Here is an 18,959-nt window from a genome sequence, read left to right on the forward strand (position 1 = left end):
ACTATTTTTTAGGTTGACAATTTGGCCTCCTTTCTTTACTTTTTATCTTTATTTAAGTTAATGTTTGTTACCAAAAAAACTAGAATAGTACTAACGATGTTAGTGTCATTACCTTGACTATCTTGTTGGTTGCTGATAGTGTAATTTGTTGTCTTCTTTTTTTTAAAAGTTCAACTTTTATTTTAGATTTGACGCTGCTAATGTTTGTAGCTTATGCATTTAAGACAATTACATGACGGTGTGTGTTCTACAAACCATTGTGGGTGTGCCTTCACAATTAGCTTTTTGTGTTACCTGGTACTGCATTGTCAGACCAACTGTTGCGTAGGAATATCATATCCATAAATGTCCAATCTGATTAGTTGACAATTTACCTTTGCAGATAAGGCAATTATTTGTATCAGATTCCGAACCTAGTTATTTCATGCAGTATTGCTGCCATTGGCTTCTTCCAGCTCTACTTCTGCATGGGGATCACTGCAATCTCAGCTGGGTTGCTAAGGTAAGATGAATCTTGAACCTTCTTTCTCTCGCCCATTTGTTGGGTAACCTGTAAATTTCCAACCCTTGAGTAAATTTTAGCTGGGTTGTTAAGGTAAGATAAATTTTGAATTTTCTTTCCTTTCCCATTTGTTGGGAGACCTGTAAAATTTCCAACACTTACGTAGTTTTTCCTCAAAGTTTATCTGTGGTAGATGGATTAGCTAGGTTACAAGATTATTTCCCTATTCATCATCCATTATTTGTTGTCAACTCTTCGTTTCTTTTTTCTATATATATATATATATATATATGTATATATTTGCCGTCAACCCTTTTAAGTTGTTAGTCTCACAGGGTTATTTTATTCCAGATTGCTTGTCAACCTCTGGAAGTTCTGGTGAAAAATCACTTTGTGCAGATTTTTTCAGTTTGCATGGCATTGCATTGCAGTAAGAAATCTGGGTGGGAAAAGGGAGCAGATGTGCTTCAGAATTCAATTTTGCATCTTGCTCAGATATCCGAGAATGAACGAGACAAAATCATCAAGAAAAATATGGTTTGCTACTGATTCTATGGATTCAATTGGGTTTTGGATTGATTGCCCTACCTTTCACACACACACACACACACACACACATTTATATATATCGTATTTTTTGGTTCATCAGAATTAACTAGATGGTTTTAATCTCTTATAGTTGTTCTTCCTTGGCACATTTATAGGTATCTATTGTCAGCCACATTCTGTCTCTTTCCTCGTCTGCATCAAACCCTGCAGTTCCATTCTTTTCCAGGGACACGATTGCACGTGCAATTCAGACAGTTGTTGACGGATTTTTGGAGATGTACACTATTTTCTTTGATTTATTCGGTTTACATATCTGAAAATTCTAGCTTAAAATGTTTTCTTAATGACCCTATGTGTAGGGAGGATGATGCTACTAGTATCTGTGTTGTTGACAAGATAAACATTTTTCGCGCAGATAGGGTTTTCATGGTAAAATGCTATTTGGATATCTCCTTATGCCTATGATGGGATTCCCCTTATATTCAATTCTCTTGTTCAGTTGGCATGTTCAATGCATTTTGTGAAATGAATTGCTATTGTGGTTCTGCAGTTTATAGTGGAACTGCATCATAAGATTGCAGCAGCAACCCACCATAGGCATACATGTCACCGACTGACTGGAGTTGAGGTGCTTATAGATATTCTTGGGTATAGAGCTGCTGTTGCAAGCACTTCCAAGTAAGTTTACATTATCAGTATCCATCATTAGATAATTAAAACAATGTTTGGTCAAGCAATTCATACAAGCTTCTAATTAATTTGTTACTTGTGTGACTGGATTAGCATTTTCGAAAAAGAATGCAGATGCCTTTGCAGATTATAGTGGTGCACTTAAGTGGGCAGAGTTCCATTATTGTCCCCTATTTTTTCTAATGTTAAAGCAAATAATATGATATTTGTATCTTTTAATGGTGTTTGTGTGCAGTTCTCTTTCCATATAGGATGGAAGAGGAAAAGTGATGTTATGTTATATAATTTTAGTCCTTTTCCTATGTAGTGAAAACACTGAAAACCGAAATTTTTTGGACGTTTTTTAACTATATAATTTAATATGCACTTACTTTTGTGATTATTTGATGTTTGATGCAGTTATCTTTTCAATTTGGTTGGTCAATTCATTGGTTGCCGTGCTTTACAAGATCAATGCTGTCGTATCATTTCTGCATTGCTGAAAACTTTTAAAAGTAATCCATCCAAAGAAATTATCAGTGTTCTGGGTGAGCAACTTCAGGTCTGTTCCTTTATTGACTCTATATGTCGATCTTTTGTTCTGCATCCGCACATCTTCTCCCCTAGGGCCCCACCTTCAATACCCCATTTCCCCCCCAAAAAAAGACCCCTTTCAGTATTCTCTGCTACACTCATGTTGTGTTTTGATGCAGTTTTTAGTGTCAAAGTTGGTGGCATGTTGCATTCCCACTGAAGCTAAGGGAGAACAATCTGGCAGCAGATCATCCCAAGTCTTGTCTTTGCTCCTCGAGCTCACTGTGGATTCTGATCCATCTCTTTATGATTACATCAGAGTACCGTTTCTGACTTCTCAACAATGAAGTTTCACCTCTTAAATAGTCTTAATTTGGTTTTGGTGGAGTTATACCCTTTGATTTGTGTAATTTCTCTGTGGTAGGAATTGGAGCCCTTCCCTGAAATAGATATCTTTGATGGGATTCGGAAGTTCCATCAGGATTTATGCCGAGCTTACTCTCCACGAGATCATTTGTTGAAGGTATATGATATCGATTTTTGTATATACAATATGAAAATAATAGTTGGTCCTTATCCTACGCTAGTTTTGAGAGTGTAAACCTACAAATTTTTCATGGTTATTTGAACCGGGCATCATGAGTTCAAGTCTCTACAGATGCAACCTTCCAATTTATGTTGGATTCCATGTGTCAGGCTCTCTAGTGGTGGGAGAGAGTCCCATGATGGAGAGCGTTAATACATAAAAATTATAGTTCATCCACATTCTAACAGCTTAAGCTTTTGGAAATACTGGCAAACCAACAAAGTTCATCAGTGTAGATTTACTTTGCTTTTTATGAAATCCAAATATTGTTAAATATTTTCTCACTGATTGAATTATTTACTGTGACGTTTTTCAGTTTGTTAAGAGATCTTGCTACCTTCCGCCAAGATTACTTCTGTGGAGGTGGTTTCTCCTTCTTTTCTGTCTCTTCTGCGGTCTTGTGCTCTTAACCCTACATGTTGTCATTTGTTGAATGAAATTGCACAATCACTTTTGAGGAATATACTACAAAATTGTTTTGATGATTTTAATAACTGTTGAACTTTAAAATGTTTCAATTTTATTTCAGGAATTGTAATCCAATTCTTCTTACATTGCTTGTTGGTAATAAGATTCTCTGTGAACTTGGTACATTCTTGCAGTCTCCAAGCACTGCACAAGAAGTTTCTTTTGGGTGAGACATTTCAAAGTGAAAAGAATACATATTGGCATTGTGACCAGGAAATTATCAGTGCTGTCTGGACACTGGTCCGCATGTGTGGCTCGGATGATACAAATACTGTTAGAGTTTTGCTCTCTGATTTCATATCTAGGGTACGTCTGCTAGACTGATATTATCTCTTCTTCTGCCCATTGATCTCTGCAATAATACTTTTTCCTTTTCTTTTCCAAAAAATGCAGGTTGGTGTTGGGGATCCACATTGTGTTGTTTTTCGTCTTCCAGGAAACTCTAGTGATATCCATGTCTACCAACCTATTAGTCATGACTCTTCTACAGAAGTCAAATTTCCAATGGATACTGGCTTATCTGAAGAACTTGTGGTTGCACTTTTGAAACTTCTGAAAAAGTACCTGATGGATGATTCTGTTAAAATAGTTGATATGACATCTCAAGCTCTTCGGGTGAGTCTTTGGATGGCCATTTGACTTTGCCCTCTTTTCAAGTCTGTCAGACTTCATTCAATGACAACGTTGTCTTGACCACTTCATCTTAATTAATTTGATACCTGGTTACTGATATATTCATTATTGTTTAATTTTGTTTACCTTCCATACTTTAAGAGGACTAACAGCAAACTTATTATGAGTATGACTTATGGTAAGTGAAGAATTGTGGCACACTTCCTATGATTAAAGAGATCTTTAGGTTCCCCCTTCTAACCACAATCTTGATCACAACCTGTCTATGCTGGGCACATTCATTTCTATGCTGAAAAATTGGTGGTACCAAAGTTGAACTCTCTTAGCAATTCTTTATTGTGAATGGTCAATCATGATACAAGTTCAGGCTTAAGAAAAAAAATATATACCAGAATATAAGAAAATTGCTGTGATAGACAAGGGTGTATGCAAATTTGCAAGATTGAGGGAAGTATAAGTATGTAATATATTTGAATGATGTTAGTTTATTAAAGGGGAGGACCGAGTGAAATGTAAGGTAAGGTTAAGGTGAGGAGGAGGCAATATTTTCCTAAAGATATAAAATCCTTACAAGGTTGAGTCCGGGGCATTATGACTGTTTTGATTCGGTAAATATTATTGTCCATAGATTAGGTGCATGGATCCTACATTTGTATAAGATTGAAAATGATGAGCTTGGATGACTGTAATAGTCTAGTCTGCAAGTTTGTTGCTATATTACTGTTTCACTTAGCAAAATGCTTCAAGTGTGTGGGTTCTTGTCGTATGTATCGACTAGTTGAGCCTATACCTAGGTAAACTATTACTTCTTGTCCAGGAACTGTTTTTTTTTTTTTAAACAATAAAACTATGCATGCTGTTGTTACTTATAGCATGAATTTTTATTTGCTAGTGGAACTTTAAATCTATTGTTTGCTCCCCCCCTCCTTTTCCCCATTCTTCTTTCTCTTTTTGGCTTTACTTGTTATAATCTGATGGTTTTTATGGGGTTCTATAATATGCTTTTTTCCTGGAAGCAGGGAATTCTTTCAACTCAAAGGGGTCAAAGTACTATGTTGTCATTTGATTCTTATGAGAGGTCTCTTATTGAGGTAACTATGCTTTTCTCTGTATTTTATTTTATTATACATTTTATTAGTTGTGGAGTTAAATTTTATACCTAGTTATAATACTGTGGATGATGTTATTTCAATGGAAAACTCGTGTAATTTATTCTTGTCTTCCAGGTTCACTCAAAGGGTGTCAATATTGAGTTGGTGGAGAAGCTCCTTTTCGATCTGGAAATTAAGTTTAAAGGTAACGCTGGTGCTGGTTTTTTATACGTATTCATTTCTGTTTAAAGTGATATTCAAAATTGTGGTTAATGTTATTTAAACTGTTTGTTAAAGGCTGTCTTAGTAGTGTTTAGTTGGGCTTCTTGATGCTTTCTGCTTCATGTGGCCCTAGGGATCCAGACGCAGCATGGGCTTCCTTTTTGTTTATCACTGGTTGTAAAATCTCATTGTTTTTTCATGCGTGAGTGACTGTGTGACGTCAACTCTCATGATACCTTCCAAGTTGCATCATGCTGATTTATACCTTCAATTTTGGATTCATATCATTTGTCACACCTCTTACTTGGTTTATTTGTTGTTGTGTGGTTCTCATTAATGGTTTTCCTGTTCAACATGTAATAGTTCCTTAAATTCATTTTCAGCTGAAGCAATTCCATTAGAGAATTCTACTGTATGGGTGACAGATGGTAAAACTTTCGATACATGGATTTGTCAACTTGTCTACTCACTAATTGGCTATTGCAGTGATGTGATTCTGAGGTATTATCTTTGATATCGTATGTTGTTAAGGGTTCATTGATCTAGATATGTTGGTCAGAATGGTTATCCTTTTTAGCTGCTTCTTTCAGATTATGTCAGGATGTTGTGTTGGCAAAAGCTGAAGTTGCCGAGCTTCTATTACCAAGCCTTGTTGTCAATCTTGCTGGAAGGAAGGATATGGATGTTGATCTCCTCAAATTAATCTCTTTGCAGGTTGAATCTGGAATGTATTTTGGTCTATTTTTAATTTTAGTGTGATGTTTCTCCATTTTGAGATTTGTAATTTCTCGTTTCTGCCATTTGTACATTAAAAGTTAAAACCATTAGTGGCATTAAGTTACCTTTTTGGTGCTTCATGTTTTGGAAGGTTTTCATTTTATGGGTGGCAGTAACTGAAAAATAGACTGTCTTTGTAGGAAACTTGTTTTGATTGTCTCTTAATTTTGGGGCAAGTGTTGTGTTGGGAGACTCTATTTCTTGTTTGGGAGGGGAACTTTTATTGGAAGAAACTTGGTGTTATTTCAGAGGAGTTGTGATGTGATTGAGACACCTATATGAGATTGAGAATGTGAGGCAGTTGAATGGGCTATTTCTTATTATTCATGCTATTCAGGATTGTAAATTTAGATGATTCGATGTGCTGGCTTAATCTAAAGACATGAATTGATTCAATGTTTTATAACTTAGTCCTCATTGAGTTATTTATTTTAGGGAGTCTCACTAAAACACCCAAAATGGAGGTTGAAATTATAAAAAAACCCAACACCCAAAACACTTTATAAACACACCCAAAACCCATCATTACACACACTCAAAACCCATTTATAAACACACCCAAAAAGTTGACTTTGGGGTTGATTTTGGGTGTGTTTCTATGTTTAAATAGTACTTGGGTTTTTTTATAAATACATGTCCAGGATTGGGTTTATTTATAAATTTGTATTTATTTTATTAGTTATCTATGTGAAAGCATTGCAGGTCTGTTTCCCCTCTGCTGTATCTTGTTCTTGTTATGCACATTGTTGATTTGATTGGTTGCCTATGTTTTGTATGCAGGTGCAGGAATATGTATTTACAGACTCTAATACGTTAATCAAATCAATTCAAATTTGGTTGAATGCCCTTAATGAACTTCGGTTATGTCATGTGATGCAAAGAACTTCTTTGTTGCCATCGAGGGCAGAAATTTCCAAGGTATTCTATGAAACTATTTTGTAGTTGCTTCTAATGATTTCATTTTTTTTAGTTTAAGTTTGTTTCAGATTGTTAAGTACTTTAGTTATCTCGCATTAAACGAAAAATCGTTGTGTGGTTCTCTTTTCAGTTCCCTACACCTCTTCAAGATAGCCTTTTATTACCTTCTCTTCGCTTTCTCTTTCTTTTCTTTTTCTTTAAACAGTACAACGGAGTGGGCAAGATATATATGTGAGTGTGTGTGTTTTCTTTTGCATAGAAAGCAGAATAGTTGCAATAAAAAGGTGAAGAGTACAATCAAAGTGGACCAACAGTCTAAGAGAAACTCCTCTCATCCTAGAAAAACAGGACACCAGAAGTATAATACATGAAAAATATCTCAGAGTCAGACAAAAAACGCAAGCATCAAAATGAAAAATTAGAAACAGCAACTACCCAAGATACAGTCAATAATACAACACTCCTCTCCTACCAAGAAGGATTGCACTAAGGGGTAGTCAAATAGTTGGACGAAGAAACCCATAAAGATGCAAAAAGTCCAATCCGGTTCCTATCACAAATTCACTCCAAAGCTCTAAACCCAGTGGAAAAGATGTTCGCTGCAATATTACAAATTGCATTGCAACAGCACGATCATTCCTATTCCTGCCAAGAACTAAACTACTTACTAATCTAGGAAACAGCCTTCTTTCCCCTTTCACTTAACAAAGTGTGACATCCTTCTTCTTATTTTAATACCATTTTGGATATGAGAGATGGAGCCAAGAATAAGATTAAACGTATTTGTTGATGTTTGAGAAAAAGTTTTGAAGATAACCTTAAAATAAAATAATGTCTAAAATTTGAATTTTTTGGATATTTTCTGCTTGCATTTGATGCAGTTAAGTTTCTATAATATGTACGTTTAATAATAGATTAGACAATACTACGTTCTGCTGCTGCCAATTTTGAATCAAGTATGGGAGAGGTCTATTTGTCGTCTTGACAGTGATCTTTTACTAATTAAATCGTGCAAAGTATGTTTTTCATCCAAGTACTTTGGTCACAAGAATATTTCACATAGATGGCACTAATCTAATTATTACCTTTTGGGTTTGTAGAGTGCTAAGCCTTCTAGTTATAGCTCCAAATCCCGTTCCACCCCTGGAAAGGCTGGAGATTCAGCTCCTGCGTTAAGTGGAACGGCAATGGCGACGTCTTTATGGGACAAGGTATTGTGTTGTGCATATGTTCAAAGATATTCTGTTATCTGTTGCCTTACTTTCTGGAGTTAATTATGTTTAAATATTGTGTTTGGTTCAGTTTAAGGCTTGTTAAACATATTTTCTGAACCATTCTTTTTTCTTGTTATTTGTCTGATAATTTAAATATGTTCCCAGGTTTATTGGCTTTCTATTGATTATCTTATTGTCGCCAAGTCAGCAGTTGTGAGTTCTGAGCTGTTCCTACTTCATTTCTTTTTCTTATAATTTAATTCCAAGTCTCTGCCCAAACAACTTTCTTTAGTTAGTATCCATAAGTCCATAGCTTTGACAAGGATGTGTACTTCATAGATTTGTGGCAATTACTTTACTGCCGTGATGTACGTGGAGCATTGGTGTGAAGAGCATTTCAACAGCCTCACACTGGGGAGCCCAGATTTCTCTCACATTGAAGCGGTTAGTTCCACATATATAGTGAGCTTTGTACTTGTTTTCTAATGAGCTGATATGTTAGATCTTGTTTACAGTTGTGGTCTGTTGTAAAACAATATACAAAAATGGAAGATACATATGGTCCTTCCATATGGGAAGAATTGTTTGTTCTCCTGTTCTGTCTTGTCCTTCTGTTTAATCGGTGCTGCTTTTGACTTCCTCTTCCTGTTCTGTGTCTTTCTGCTCTTCAGTTGCCACATCATATTGAAATACTTGTCGCAGCCATCACTCAGATCAATGAACCTGACAGCTTATATGGGATCATCCAGTCACACAAGGTTAGCAAAAATTATGGTTTTGCAATGAGGTGAATTTATGCCTAGTTGTGTCTGTTATGTAGTCTTACCAATTATGACTATGGCCATCCAGTTTCATTTGAATCAGCAAATATTGAGAGCACCTTAGAATGTCTGAGATATTATATTCAGAACATAAGTATATTCTCATAGTAGTATTATTTTTTCTGGTTTTGTGGTGATGGCACTGAAAGCTGACCTCTCAAATCATTACCTTCGAGCATGAGGGAAACTGGAGCAAGGCCCTTGAGTATTATGACTTGCAAGTACGTTCAGCTTCCTTGGTACCAGTGGATTTTGGTTCCAGAAATTTATCACTGGAAGAGACTCAACCCACAGATCATTTATCCAATCCCACATTGGAAAATGCGATGAGGCAGAGGAAACCTTATAAAGGTCTGATTAGATCTTTGCAGCAAACTGGTTGTATGCATGTTCTAGATTTGTATTGCCAAGGATTGACAACTCGGAAGGGACACTTTCATCATGATCTGGAGTTTACTGAATTGCAGGTCTTCAATCTTAACTAGTTAAATATGCCTGATCAATGATATGTTTGGCTTTATGGTTAGCAAATTTTCTCGCTAGTTTAATGCTATAAGTACCATTTTTCTTGATGTTGTTGATCTACTATTTGCAGTATGAGGCTGCTTGGCGTACTGCAAACTGGGATTTCTCCTTACTTCACGTTGGGAATAATTCTATTTCATCAAGTATGCACATCAAAAGTGATCATTTTAATGAAAATTTGCATAGGTAAGAGACATTCGTGCCATACAAGTGAAGAAAACAAAACATATATGTTAGTCTTGAAGTATCTCAGACTCTTTGTTTATCCTTGTTAACGGTCAGTTGTTTGAGGGCTCTGAAAAAGGGAGATTTCAATGAGTTTCACGGAAAGCTGAAAAACTCAAAGCAGGTGATATGGGTCTCAACTTTGTCTCTCCTATAAACTCGACATTGTGTAATTTTACTTATGTTGTGTGTTCATATGTGTCAGGAGCTTGTGTGGTGTGTTTCTCGTGCTAGTGAAGAAAGTACTGAACACATATATTCAGCAATAATTAAGCTCCAGGTATGTGATAAACATAAAAGGCAGGTGCTCCTTAATATGTTCACTTTTGGCCTCCATTGCTGCTAAATTTTTGGAAGTATTGATTACCTCTCTCAAGGAAAGAGGTTCATTCCAAATTTTAATTTGTAATTGAACGAAGACATTAAATTGGCATTACGTTCCAGATTTTGAATTCTATTGGATGACTCTGTTTGGATAGTTAGGTCTGATTTTAGTCATTCTTGATAGTAGCAACACATCTCGAAGATGTAGAGAGTTACATGGACAGCATTCTTTCGATCCTCACCAACTTCGGTGTCTATCAGTACTTTTTCCATGCTAATTATTGCGTTGGATGCAATACTTATAAATAGTTTAAATATGTAATTTTTGTCCATTACAAGGTTATTTTTTTTAATGATTTAATTTGTCGATTCATTATGCTTGGGTAAACCTAGACATGCCATGAGAACCAGAAAAAACCTGTTACATATTTTCAAGATTTTATTACCAAAAAAGAAGAAAAATCATACCTTTTTTTTTTTCCTTAAACTTATGTATCCTTGCGCAGATCCTTTATCATCTTGGCATGGCTTGGGATTTGCGTTGGACATCATCTCATTATGGTGAGGGTATAAATTCTTATCCAGAGATGGAAGAAGTGAATTCTGAACCTGTAATCCCTACCATAAATCAGGTATTACAATGATGGATGAAATCAATTAAGTAGCCATCATTTGTTTGTTGGTGGATGATCAGTACAAGTGGCTACAAAATGATACATGTGATAATCATGTTTCTAAATTATGTCGTACAATTATTGAAAATTAAATTAGTAATTTTTTTTTATAAAGTTAATCTCACTTCATACACCACTCTGGCACCAAAAATGAGGATTTAGTGGTTGGTAGTCCTGTTGACATTTCCCAATATACTAGCTCAAGAGGGTGAGCTAGCTATACTACAGATGTATAGGCAAAATAATATTTCATGCAAACCATAAACAGATTTAAATTTAAGTGTTCAAGAACATTTAGGCCAGGGACCTTGTATAGGATAAAGAGCTTTTTTCTATTCAAATGATGATTTAGTTTTTTGTTTTCCCGCAAATAGGTTATACAATTATTAATTCATATTAGGTATATATTGAAGTTGTAATTATTTTTTTATGTGTAGTAGTAACATGTTATAGCTGTATTTACATTAGAAGAAGATTGAGCCTAATCTGTGTTCTTTATTATTGTTTGGGCTTATTTAAGGTTTCTTCTTATAGATGCATGGTGAAATCATAAAGCATGGTTTAGAAATTTCATATGTGATTAATTTAATTTACCTCAGTTTCAGATATGTATGTGCATGCACAAATGTCTGGTTGCCTGACATAGTCTTTTACTTTGAATTAGTTATCTTGGCTGAACATGGATTGGAGTTCCATTTTGGAACGGACCCAGTTACACATGAATTTACTAGAGCCTTTGATAGCGTTCAGGCGAGTTCTACTTCAAATCTTAAGTTGTAGGGACTGTATGGTGCAACATCTTCTGCAGTCCACATCTACCCTCCGTAAGGTATTTTCAGCATTTCATAATCATAGAACCATCCACTTAACCTGCTTTCCTGATACCTCCTTGTCTGTCTTTCCTTGTTATACAGGGTTCTAGATTTTCTCAAGCAGCTGCAGCTCTGCATGAGTTTAAGTTCCTCTGTGTTGAATCAGGAGAGCAAGATTCGTCCCTATATTGGCTTGGAAGGGTACATAGTTTTATAATTCTTAACCTGCTTTGAGTACATATAAGAGGCTCCTATTTGAGAATTTCTTTTTTTAACTATAGATCCTGCTTAACTACATCTGTAGTCACAAGACTCAAATTTTTGTGGACAACTTTTGATGTTGTAGAGTGCTGGGAAGCTCTAAATAATGACTTCCTGTAATATCTCCCTTAAAGTTAATTTCTTTCTCACATTTGAGAATATATCCTCTTTTTTCTTGTCTCTAATTATTCGAACATCAGCTACACTGAGTCTTAGGACTGTAAATCATTGTTAGGCTTTTTTAATGGCGGACTCACTCTCTTCGCATGTAACCCGCCTTCTAGATTTGAATATTTATAAGATCTGTGGGAACTGTTGCCTGATACTTTTCTTTTGCACAATTACTTTATTTTTCCAACAAACTTCTGAGTTGCTTCCTTGTCTGGGTGGATGGAAACAACGTGCAAAACAGAATTTAATAGCTTCTACTTAAACTTCATTTTCAAGTGCAAGGTTATTGCTATGCTTTACTTGTTCAGTAGAAACACGATCTCTCATAGTCCTTTCACTGAATCTGTGAACAGTGTATGTTTCACTTTGCGGCCTTTTCTGGTTTGTTTTAATTAATTTCTGTATTTTAATTAAATTTGGTTATAATATGTCTGTCTGTCTAAATGTTTCTGTCATCCTTTTTCAAAAGTTGGAAATAACACTGGTAAACTTTTGTATCTTGGCAGCTTGAAGAAGCTAAGCTTTTGCGTGGCCAAGGTCAGCATGAGATGGCAATCAGCCTCGCAAAATATGTCTCACAAAATTTCCTGTCAAATGAAGAGTCTTCAGATGTTCATCGCTTGGTTGGGAAATGGCTGGCAGAGACTAGATCTAGCAAGTTATAGAAAATCTTAACTACTGATAATTTGATTTTGGATGTGAATAAAAGATATACTGATTTTTCTTTTAATTCTGTCTGGAATATAAATTCAGCTCAAGAACTATTTTAGAGAAGTATTTGAAGCCTGCTGTTTCACTTACCGAGAATCAGAAGGCTGCAGACAAGAGGTCCAGAGATAGACAAAGCCGAACACATTTTCATCTTGCACACTATGCAGATGCTCTATTTAGGAGTTATGAGGAAAGACTAACCTCTAATGAGTGGCAAGCAGCTATGCGTTTAAGGAAACACAAGGTACTCAAGAATCACTTAGAACAAGCACTCAAAGTTACTCAAGTTTAGTGTTTTTGAGCAATTTTTAGTAATTGACAATTTCACAGACAATGGAATTGGAAGCACTTATTAAACGGCTAAAATCTTCGACAAAGGTAAATTCAAACCATTATTATGTTTCCTTATTTGCCATTTTGATTTATAGGTACCATGGTGATAACCTGCCAAGTTTCCATGGCATTTTTTTCTTCTTCCATATATAATTTTAGGGGGAGAAGATTGACTACTCTGTCAAAATTCAAGAGCTGCAAAAGCAACTTGCAATGGACAAGGAGGAGGCCGAAAAACTTCAGGTAGTTGTTATACCTTGGTTTGTTGAAGTCTTGTTCAAAATTTGTCCTTCTCACTTGCTTTGTGTTGGAGGGGCAATTTTAACAACTAGTGAATGATCTGTGGGACATCTGGATCTAAAATCTGGGCTTCCTTTGTAAATGCAGAGTGGTGAGCGTATCTACGGGAATTGACTTGTAAAAATATAATCTACTTTTAACTGTTGTATTTGTTTTCATTAACTTCTCAGGATGACAGGGACAATTTCCTTAACCTAGCATTGGAGGGATATCAACGTTGTTTGGTTGTTGGCAACAAATATGATGTGCGAGTGGTATGCACTTACTCTCAACGTTTATGTCCAACCGAACCTAATCTAGCACTGTAATTATGTAGTGAATGGTCCTAAGAGTCTCTGGCCCTTAATGTCGATTACTTTTGCATGAGGTTAATATTTATTCAATTTGAGCGGAAAACAAAATGTTTGCCTTGGATTGAGTGGATAGTTTTACACAAATAAAAGCCATCCTCATTGATTTATTTTATTGTTGAACCCTGTATAATGCCATTGAAGACTAACACATGTTTTCAGGTTTTTCGGCTAATTTCCCTGTGGTTCTCTCTCTCTTCTAGAAAAAATGTCAGAGACAGTATGCTTACCACAATCACTGAGGTACATTGTGAATGAGAACAATATTATTAATCAATATTTGAAATAATAGAAACCAAATTTCTATAGTTTTCTGTAAAAAAGTTATATATATATATATATATATATATATACATACACACACATATTTCTGGATAATGAATGCTATATAAGAGTTGTGCTTGATTTGTAATCCAATACTTGTACAGGTTCAGTCTTACAAATTCATCCCTTTAGTATACCAAATTGCTTCAAGAGTGGGTAGCTTAAAGGATTGCCCTGGACCTCATAATTTTCAGGTTCACATTGAGCTCATATTCTTGGCTCCTTCAGAAGTTGGGAGTATATTCTGATTCTAATTATTGGATGTGCAGTTTGCTTTGGTTTCTCTTGTAAAGAAAATGGCTATTGACCATCCATACCATACTATCTTTCAGGTATTCAAGATTAATTTTAATGGCCTCAGCTGGCCTGAAATTCCAAGCATGTTTTGTTCTTGAGTAATATGCTTACAAGGGTTTCATATTTCTGCATGAATTGCTATAATAAGTGAAATAGGAAACAAAAACCTTCTCATTGCCAATATCGCACCACAAGTACCATGCTTTTTTCAATCATGCTCATTGTGAATATGGTCTTGTCAACCTGTTTTATGCATTGAAATAATATTGAATATTTTACGTTCCCGTCTGTACTTGCACTAGCTTCTAGCATTGGCAAATGGTGACCGTATCAAAGACAAGCAGCGCAGCAGGAACTCATTTGTGGTAGATATGGATAAAAAGCTTGCAGCAGAGAATCTTTTACAAGAGTTAACATCATATCACGGAGCTATGATAAATCAAGTATTTTGCATTACATTTCCAGATCAAGTTACTTATCTTAATTTATTGTTATATCTATATGAACTAAAAATGCGTACATATATATTTATATATGCATTCTTTTATTAGATGAAACAAATGGTAGAGATCTATATCAAACTTGCTGAACTAGAAACAAAGAGAGAGGTTAGTGAAATTTAATAAGTTGAGCTTTTCTTCTTCCTAATTACACATTACTACTGATCCTAGTCTTTTAATATCTTAATTCAATAACTTTGTTGCATTCCTATGATGAAGGAAAAGCCTTAAAACAGTTTGTCTGCTACTACCTAACTAGATTGTGTCAACAGGATACCAATAGAAAGGTAATGCTACCAAGAGAACTGCGTAATCTTCGACAGCTGGAACTTGTAAGTACAGCACCTTTATAGTTTGTACTTAGGAATTTGATAGGGATGTGATGATTGATACTGTGAAATCTTTCTATGATAAACAATGGTATTTTGGGAAGTGAAGGTTATTCTTGTTTTATTACTTGAAAATTCCAAATTGAATACTGATTAGGTGATTTGGCATCTTAATTGGTTTTTGGAAGGAAATTGGCTCATTGAGCTTGCATCTATTACTTAACTAATTAATAGCATTGCATTTATGATGAAATGGCAGGTGCCTGTTGTGACAGCTACCTTTTCCATTGACCAGAGTTGTCAATACCATGAAGGCTCTTTCCCCTACTTCAAAGGATTAGGAGATTCAGTTGTGTATGTCTTTGCAATATTATGAAATTCCGTATCAATATGTGTTTTTAAAATCTTCTTACCATAAGAGATGCTACATTCTGATGTATTTTGGTGTATATACAGAGTAATGAATGGTATAAATGCTCCAAAGGTGGTCGAATGCCTAGGTTCTGATGGCTGCAGATACAGACAGCTGGCAAAATCTGGAAATGATGATCTAAGACAGGATGCTGTAAGAGTTTCTACATGGTGTTTGTATGTCGGCTGGGTGTGCGTTCGTGTGCCTGCAAATGCATATCTTTTTGTCTATATTATTTGTCTTGCCATCTAACTCCTTCGGGGACACTGTAAAATTTCAAGCTTTCTGATAAAGGCACAGAAGCTTCAGAATTTTTACCCGACTATTCCCAAACGTCCATTCCTACTTTAAAACAGTGCATTGAACATGCTATTCTTAATTTGGTACCCTTACAACTTTTCTTGTCTAGTTACTTGCCACCCTTCAGGTGGGATCGGTGTAATGTGTAGTTACATGGAACATTAGTAATATTACTCTTTAGTCTTTACTTAGCCTTGCTATGAGGGCATTCCTTGCCTTCTCTGGAGTCTTGCTTGTTTTTTTTGTTTTTTTTCCTAAAATAAATGTTTTAGTATCCTGTTTCCTTTTGGGAATAATTCTTCTGTCATGTTTTCACATATATAAGATTCATTATAAATGTACAGGTAATGGAACAATTTTTTGGTTTAGTCAACACCTTTCTACAGAACCACCGGGATACATGGAAAAGAAGATTAGGAGTGCGCACATACAAGGTATCTTCTTCAACACATAATGACATATCAGATCCCATCATGATCAAGGAGAAGGTTGATATTTAATTTGGTGAAAACGAAGAATATCACCAAAATTTTCTTTTTGGATGATTGTTCTAGTGCATGAGGAATTAGTTCCCTCTTTTTTTTTGCTTTTTTTTTCTTTCTTTTTTTTTGCTTTTTTTTTTTTTTTTTTTTTTTTTTGGCCTTTTTGAAACATTTTTACAGTTTAAAATTTACAAATTTATAAATAAACCCAATCCTAGACATGTATTTATAAAAAAACCCAAGCATTATTTAAACATAGAAACACACCCAAAATCAACCCCAAAGTCAACTTTTTGGGTGTGTTTATAAATGGGTTTTGAGTGTGTGTAATGATGGGTTTTGGGTGTGTTTATATGTTTAAATAATGCTTGGGTTTTTTTATAATTTCAACCCCCATTTTGGGTGTTTTAGTGAAACTCCCTTTAAAATTTCCATTGAGAAATTTTCCATGCATGTTATCGGGTCTGTATCATGTCTCTTTAAGTATTAATGTTAGAGATTATTGCATCCCAAAGGGGGATGGAAGTTGATATCTGATGGGGATGGGACTTCAATAATTCCTTTATGCATTTTGAGGATTTAGTAATAAATGAACTCTTGTGCGTGAAAATTGCAGTATTGATTCCGACTGCATATGCATCGGTTTGTTAAAAATAATAAAATTCTAACAATAATCTTTATCATCTAATTCTTTTACCTATTGAAATCGCAATGTTCTTGATGCAATAGGTAGTTCCATTTACTCCAAGTGCTGGTGTTCTTGAATGGGTTGATGGCACTCTTCCTCTTGGTGAATATCTTATAGGAAGGTAATGGGTACCATCTTTTAGAGCCTACTTGAGGTTTAGAATGATTGAATAATATGGTTTTTCTAACTTTCCTTTTTTCAATTTTCAGCATGAGAAATGGAGGTGCCCACGGTCGCTATGGGGTGGGGGACTGGTCATTTCAAAAATGCCGAGAACACGTGGCAAATGTAAGTATCACTGCTTACAATTTGTAACAGTAGGAAGAATATTGTGATTTAAGAAAACCTGTTAATTGAAATGGCATAAATAATAAAGGAGGGTGTTCTCCTTTTCACTAAACCTAGATAGTTTTGTACGAAGATTTTGGGAATGCCTGTTTTTAGGACAAACATTTATGTCTGAATACCAATATTGTATTCATGTCTCTCAAATTTGTCCATATATGGGGCTTAATATTATTTGTTTTCTTTACTCATCATTAGATCTTTCACTCAGGTGTAAAGTGAAATGCTAGGCACGTTTGCTCCAATATTGTAGGTGTTACAAAATAGTATGGATAGTAGATGTCTTGGAGAGAGAGCTAGAGTTAACAATTCTATATCAAGTATCACAACTTACGAATGCAAAAGAAAATGTTACAGAGCAGATTAGAGTTATCATACTAGTACTCTCATTCAAAAGCATATGGTCACCTTTAACAAACTTACATAAATGCTTTGGTCTTTGCCAGGGAAAGGACAAGCGCAAGGCATTCCAGGAAGTTTGTAGGAAGTTCAGGTATGTCAGACCTGTCTTTGACATGGAGAACACCAAATTTTCCAAAATTTTAACTGGTTAACCTCTTAATTCAATTGACACACCTCATGCAGGCCTGTCATGCATCATTTTTTCTTGGAGAGATTCTTGCAACCAGCTGACTGGTTTGAAAAGAGACTTGCATACACACGAAGTGTTGCTACTAGTTCAATGGTTAGTGATTTATACTCGTTCTGGGGCAGTTGAGTTTGGACATGGTCTTTAATAATAGGGAATGTCGTAGTTTCAACTTCCAAGCCTTGTTAGAGACTGTTGTAGTTCTGTTGCTTGGGGTCTTTCCCCCCAAGATCACCAAAAAAAAATAGTTTCCAGTCTTTTTCATTAAGAATAATCTCTTTAGGATGAATCCTGCTTAATTTATAAAGATGACTGCATGATTGTCTACTTGTTGATAATTCTAGAAATTGCACTCCATATTCAGGTTGGTTATATTGTTGGCCTTGGAGATCGACATGCTATGAATATCTTAATTGATCAAACCACTGCAGAAGTTGTTCATATAGATCTTGGTGTTGCCTTTGAACAAGGCTTGATGCTTAAAACACCAGAAAGGGTTTGTACTTTGTGATTATGTTTCCCCTTCTAAGCTTGTTTATGTAGCTTCCTGACTTTAGTATGGTTCAATGTTCTTATCTTAACAAATGTTCGCAGGTTCCATTCAGACTTACAAGGGACATCATTGATGGAATGGGTGTCACTGGAGTGGAAGGGGTTTTCAGAAGATGCTGTGAAGAAACTCTTTCTGTTATGAGGACAAATAAAGAAGCACTACTGACCATCGTTGAAGTATGTAACTTTAGTCGATTTCTCAAATTAATAAATAAAAATCAAAACTTCTTGCTTCTCTTGATATCAGATGGGATTTCTATGCAGGTTTTTATTCATGATCCACTTTATAAGTGGGCTTTATCACCTCTGAAAGCTTTGCAGCGTCAAAAGGTAATGGAAACTTAACTTTCTGTTTACATTCAGTGTATGTATGTGCAATCTGAGTCCAGGACTTGTCTGCCAAGAAATGGTAAGGGAATGGGATAAATTGGGGCCCTTAAAAATTTATCAACATCAGATAATGTGTGAAAA

The 18,959-nt window shown here is 35.4% G+C and overlaps 1 protein-coding gene across 1 annotated transcript in view; it reads left to right on the plus strand.

Moving 5' to 3' along the window:
- Positions 1-18,959, plus strand: part of ATM (Serine/Threonine-kinase ATM-like protein) — a 34,825-nt gene that overhangs the window by 14,292 nt on the left and 1,574 nt on the right. Inside the window, exons 30-77 of the mRNA XM_089055863.1 lie at positions 383-502; positions 854-1,039; positions 1,207-1,328; positions 1,411-1,480; positions 1,602-1,729; positions 2,141-2,282; positions 2,434-2,574; positions 2,679-2,777; positions 3,157-3,203; positions 3,443-3,614; positions 3,702-3,923; positions 4,961-5,032; positions 5,168-5,237; positions 5,638-5,755; positions 5,845-5,968; positions 6,812-6,949; positions 8,050-8,160; positions 8,329-8,376; positions 8,503-8,607; positions 8,835-8,921; positions 9,134-9,451; positions 9,580-9,695; positions 9,792-9,858; positions 9,940-10,014; positions 10,565-10,690; positions 11,397-11,561; positions 11,647-11,745; positions 12,483-12,634; positions 12,730-12,931; positions 13,018-13,065; positions 13,180-13,263; positions 13,491-13,574; positions 13,833-13,913; positions 14,099-14,188; positions 14,264-14,326; positions 14,594-14,734; positions 14,843-14,899; positions 15,064-15,123; positions 15,380-15,474; positions 15,577-15,685; positions 16,177-16,266; positions 17,044-17,123; positions 17,212-17,290; positions 17,794-17,840; positions 17,933-18,032; positions 18,301-18,432; positions 18,531-18,665; positions 18,753-18,818. Of these exons, the coding sequence (XP_088911989.1) occupies positions 383-502; positions 854-1,039; positions 1,207-1,328; positions 1,411-1,480; positions 1,602-1,729; positions 2,141-2,282; positions 2,434-2,574; positions 2,679-2,777; positions 3,157-3,203; positions 3,443-3,614; positions 3,702-3,923; positions 4,961-5,032; positions 5,168-5,237; positions 5,638-5,755; positions 5,845-5,968; positions 6,812-6,949; positions 8,050-8,160; positions 8,329-8,376; positions 8,503-8,607; positions 8,835-8,921; positions 9,134-9,451; positions 9,580-9,695; positions 9,792-9,858; positions 9,940-10,014; positions 10,565-10,690; positions 11,397-11,561; positions 11,647-11,745; positions 12,483-12,634; positions 12,730-12,931; positions 13,018-13,065; positions 13,180-13,263; positions 13,491-13,574; positions 13,833-13,913; positions 14,099-14,188; positions 14,264-14,326; positions 14,594-14,734; positions 14,843-14,899; positions 15,064-15,123; positions 15,380-15,474; positions 15,577-15,685; positions 16,177-16,266; positions 17,044-17,123; positions 17,212-17,290; positions 17,794-17,840; positions 17,933-18,032; positions 18,301-18,432; positions 18,531-18,665; positions 18,753-18,818 (5,283 nt within the window). The remainder of the gene's footprint in view (positions 1-382; positions 503-853; positions 1,040-1,206; positions 1,329-1,410; positions 1,481-1,601; positions 1,730-2,140; positions 2,283-2,433; positions 2,575-2,678; positions 2,778-3,156; positions 3,204-3,442; positions 3,615-3,701; positions 3,924-4,960; positions 5,033-5,167; positions 5,238-5,637; positions 5,756-5,844; positions 5,969-6,811; positions 6,950-8,049; positions 8,161-8,328; positions 8,377-8,502; positions 8,608-8,834; positions 8,922-9,133; positions 9,452-9,579; positions 9,696-9,791; positions 9,859-9,939; positions 10,015-10,564; positions 10,691-11,396; positions 11,562-11,646; positions 11,746-12,482; positions 12,635-12,729; positions 12,932-13,017; positions 13,066-13,179; positions 13,264-13,490; positions 13,575-13,832; positions 13,914-14,098; positions 14,189-14,263; positions 14,327-14,593; positions 14,735-14,842; positions 14,900-15,063; positions 15,124-15,379; positions 15,475-15,576; positions 15,686-16,176; positions 16,267-17,043; positions 17,124-17,211; positions 17,291-17,793; positions 17,841-17,932; positions 18,033-18,300; positions 18,433-18,530; positions 18,666-18,752; positions 18,819-18,959) is intronic.

The sequence above is a fragment of the Prunus mume genome, linkage group LG7, assembly GCF_029339155.1.
Source record: "Prunus mume cultivar Tortuosa linkage group LG7, ASM2933915v1, whole genome shotgun sequence".
Classification (NCBI taxonomy): domain Eukaryota; kingdom Viridiplantae; phylum Streptophyta; class Magnoliopsida; order Rosales; family Rosaceae; genus Prunus; species Prunus mume.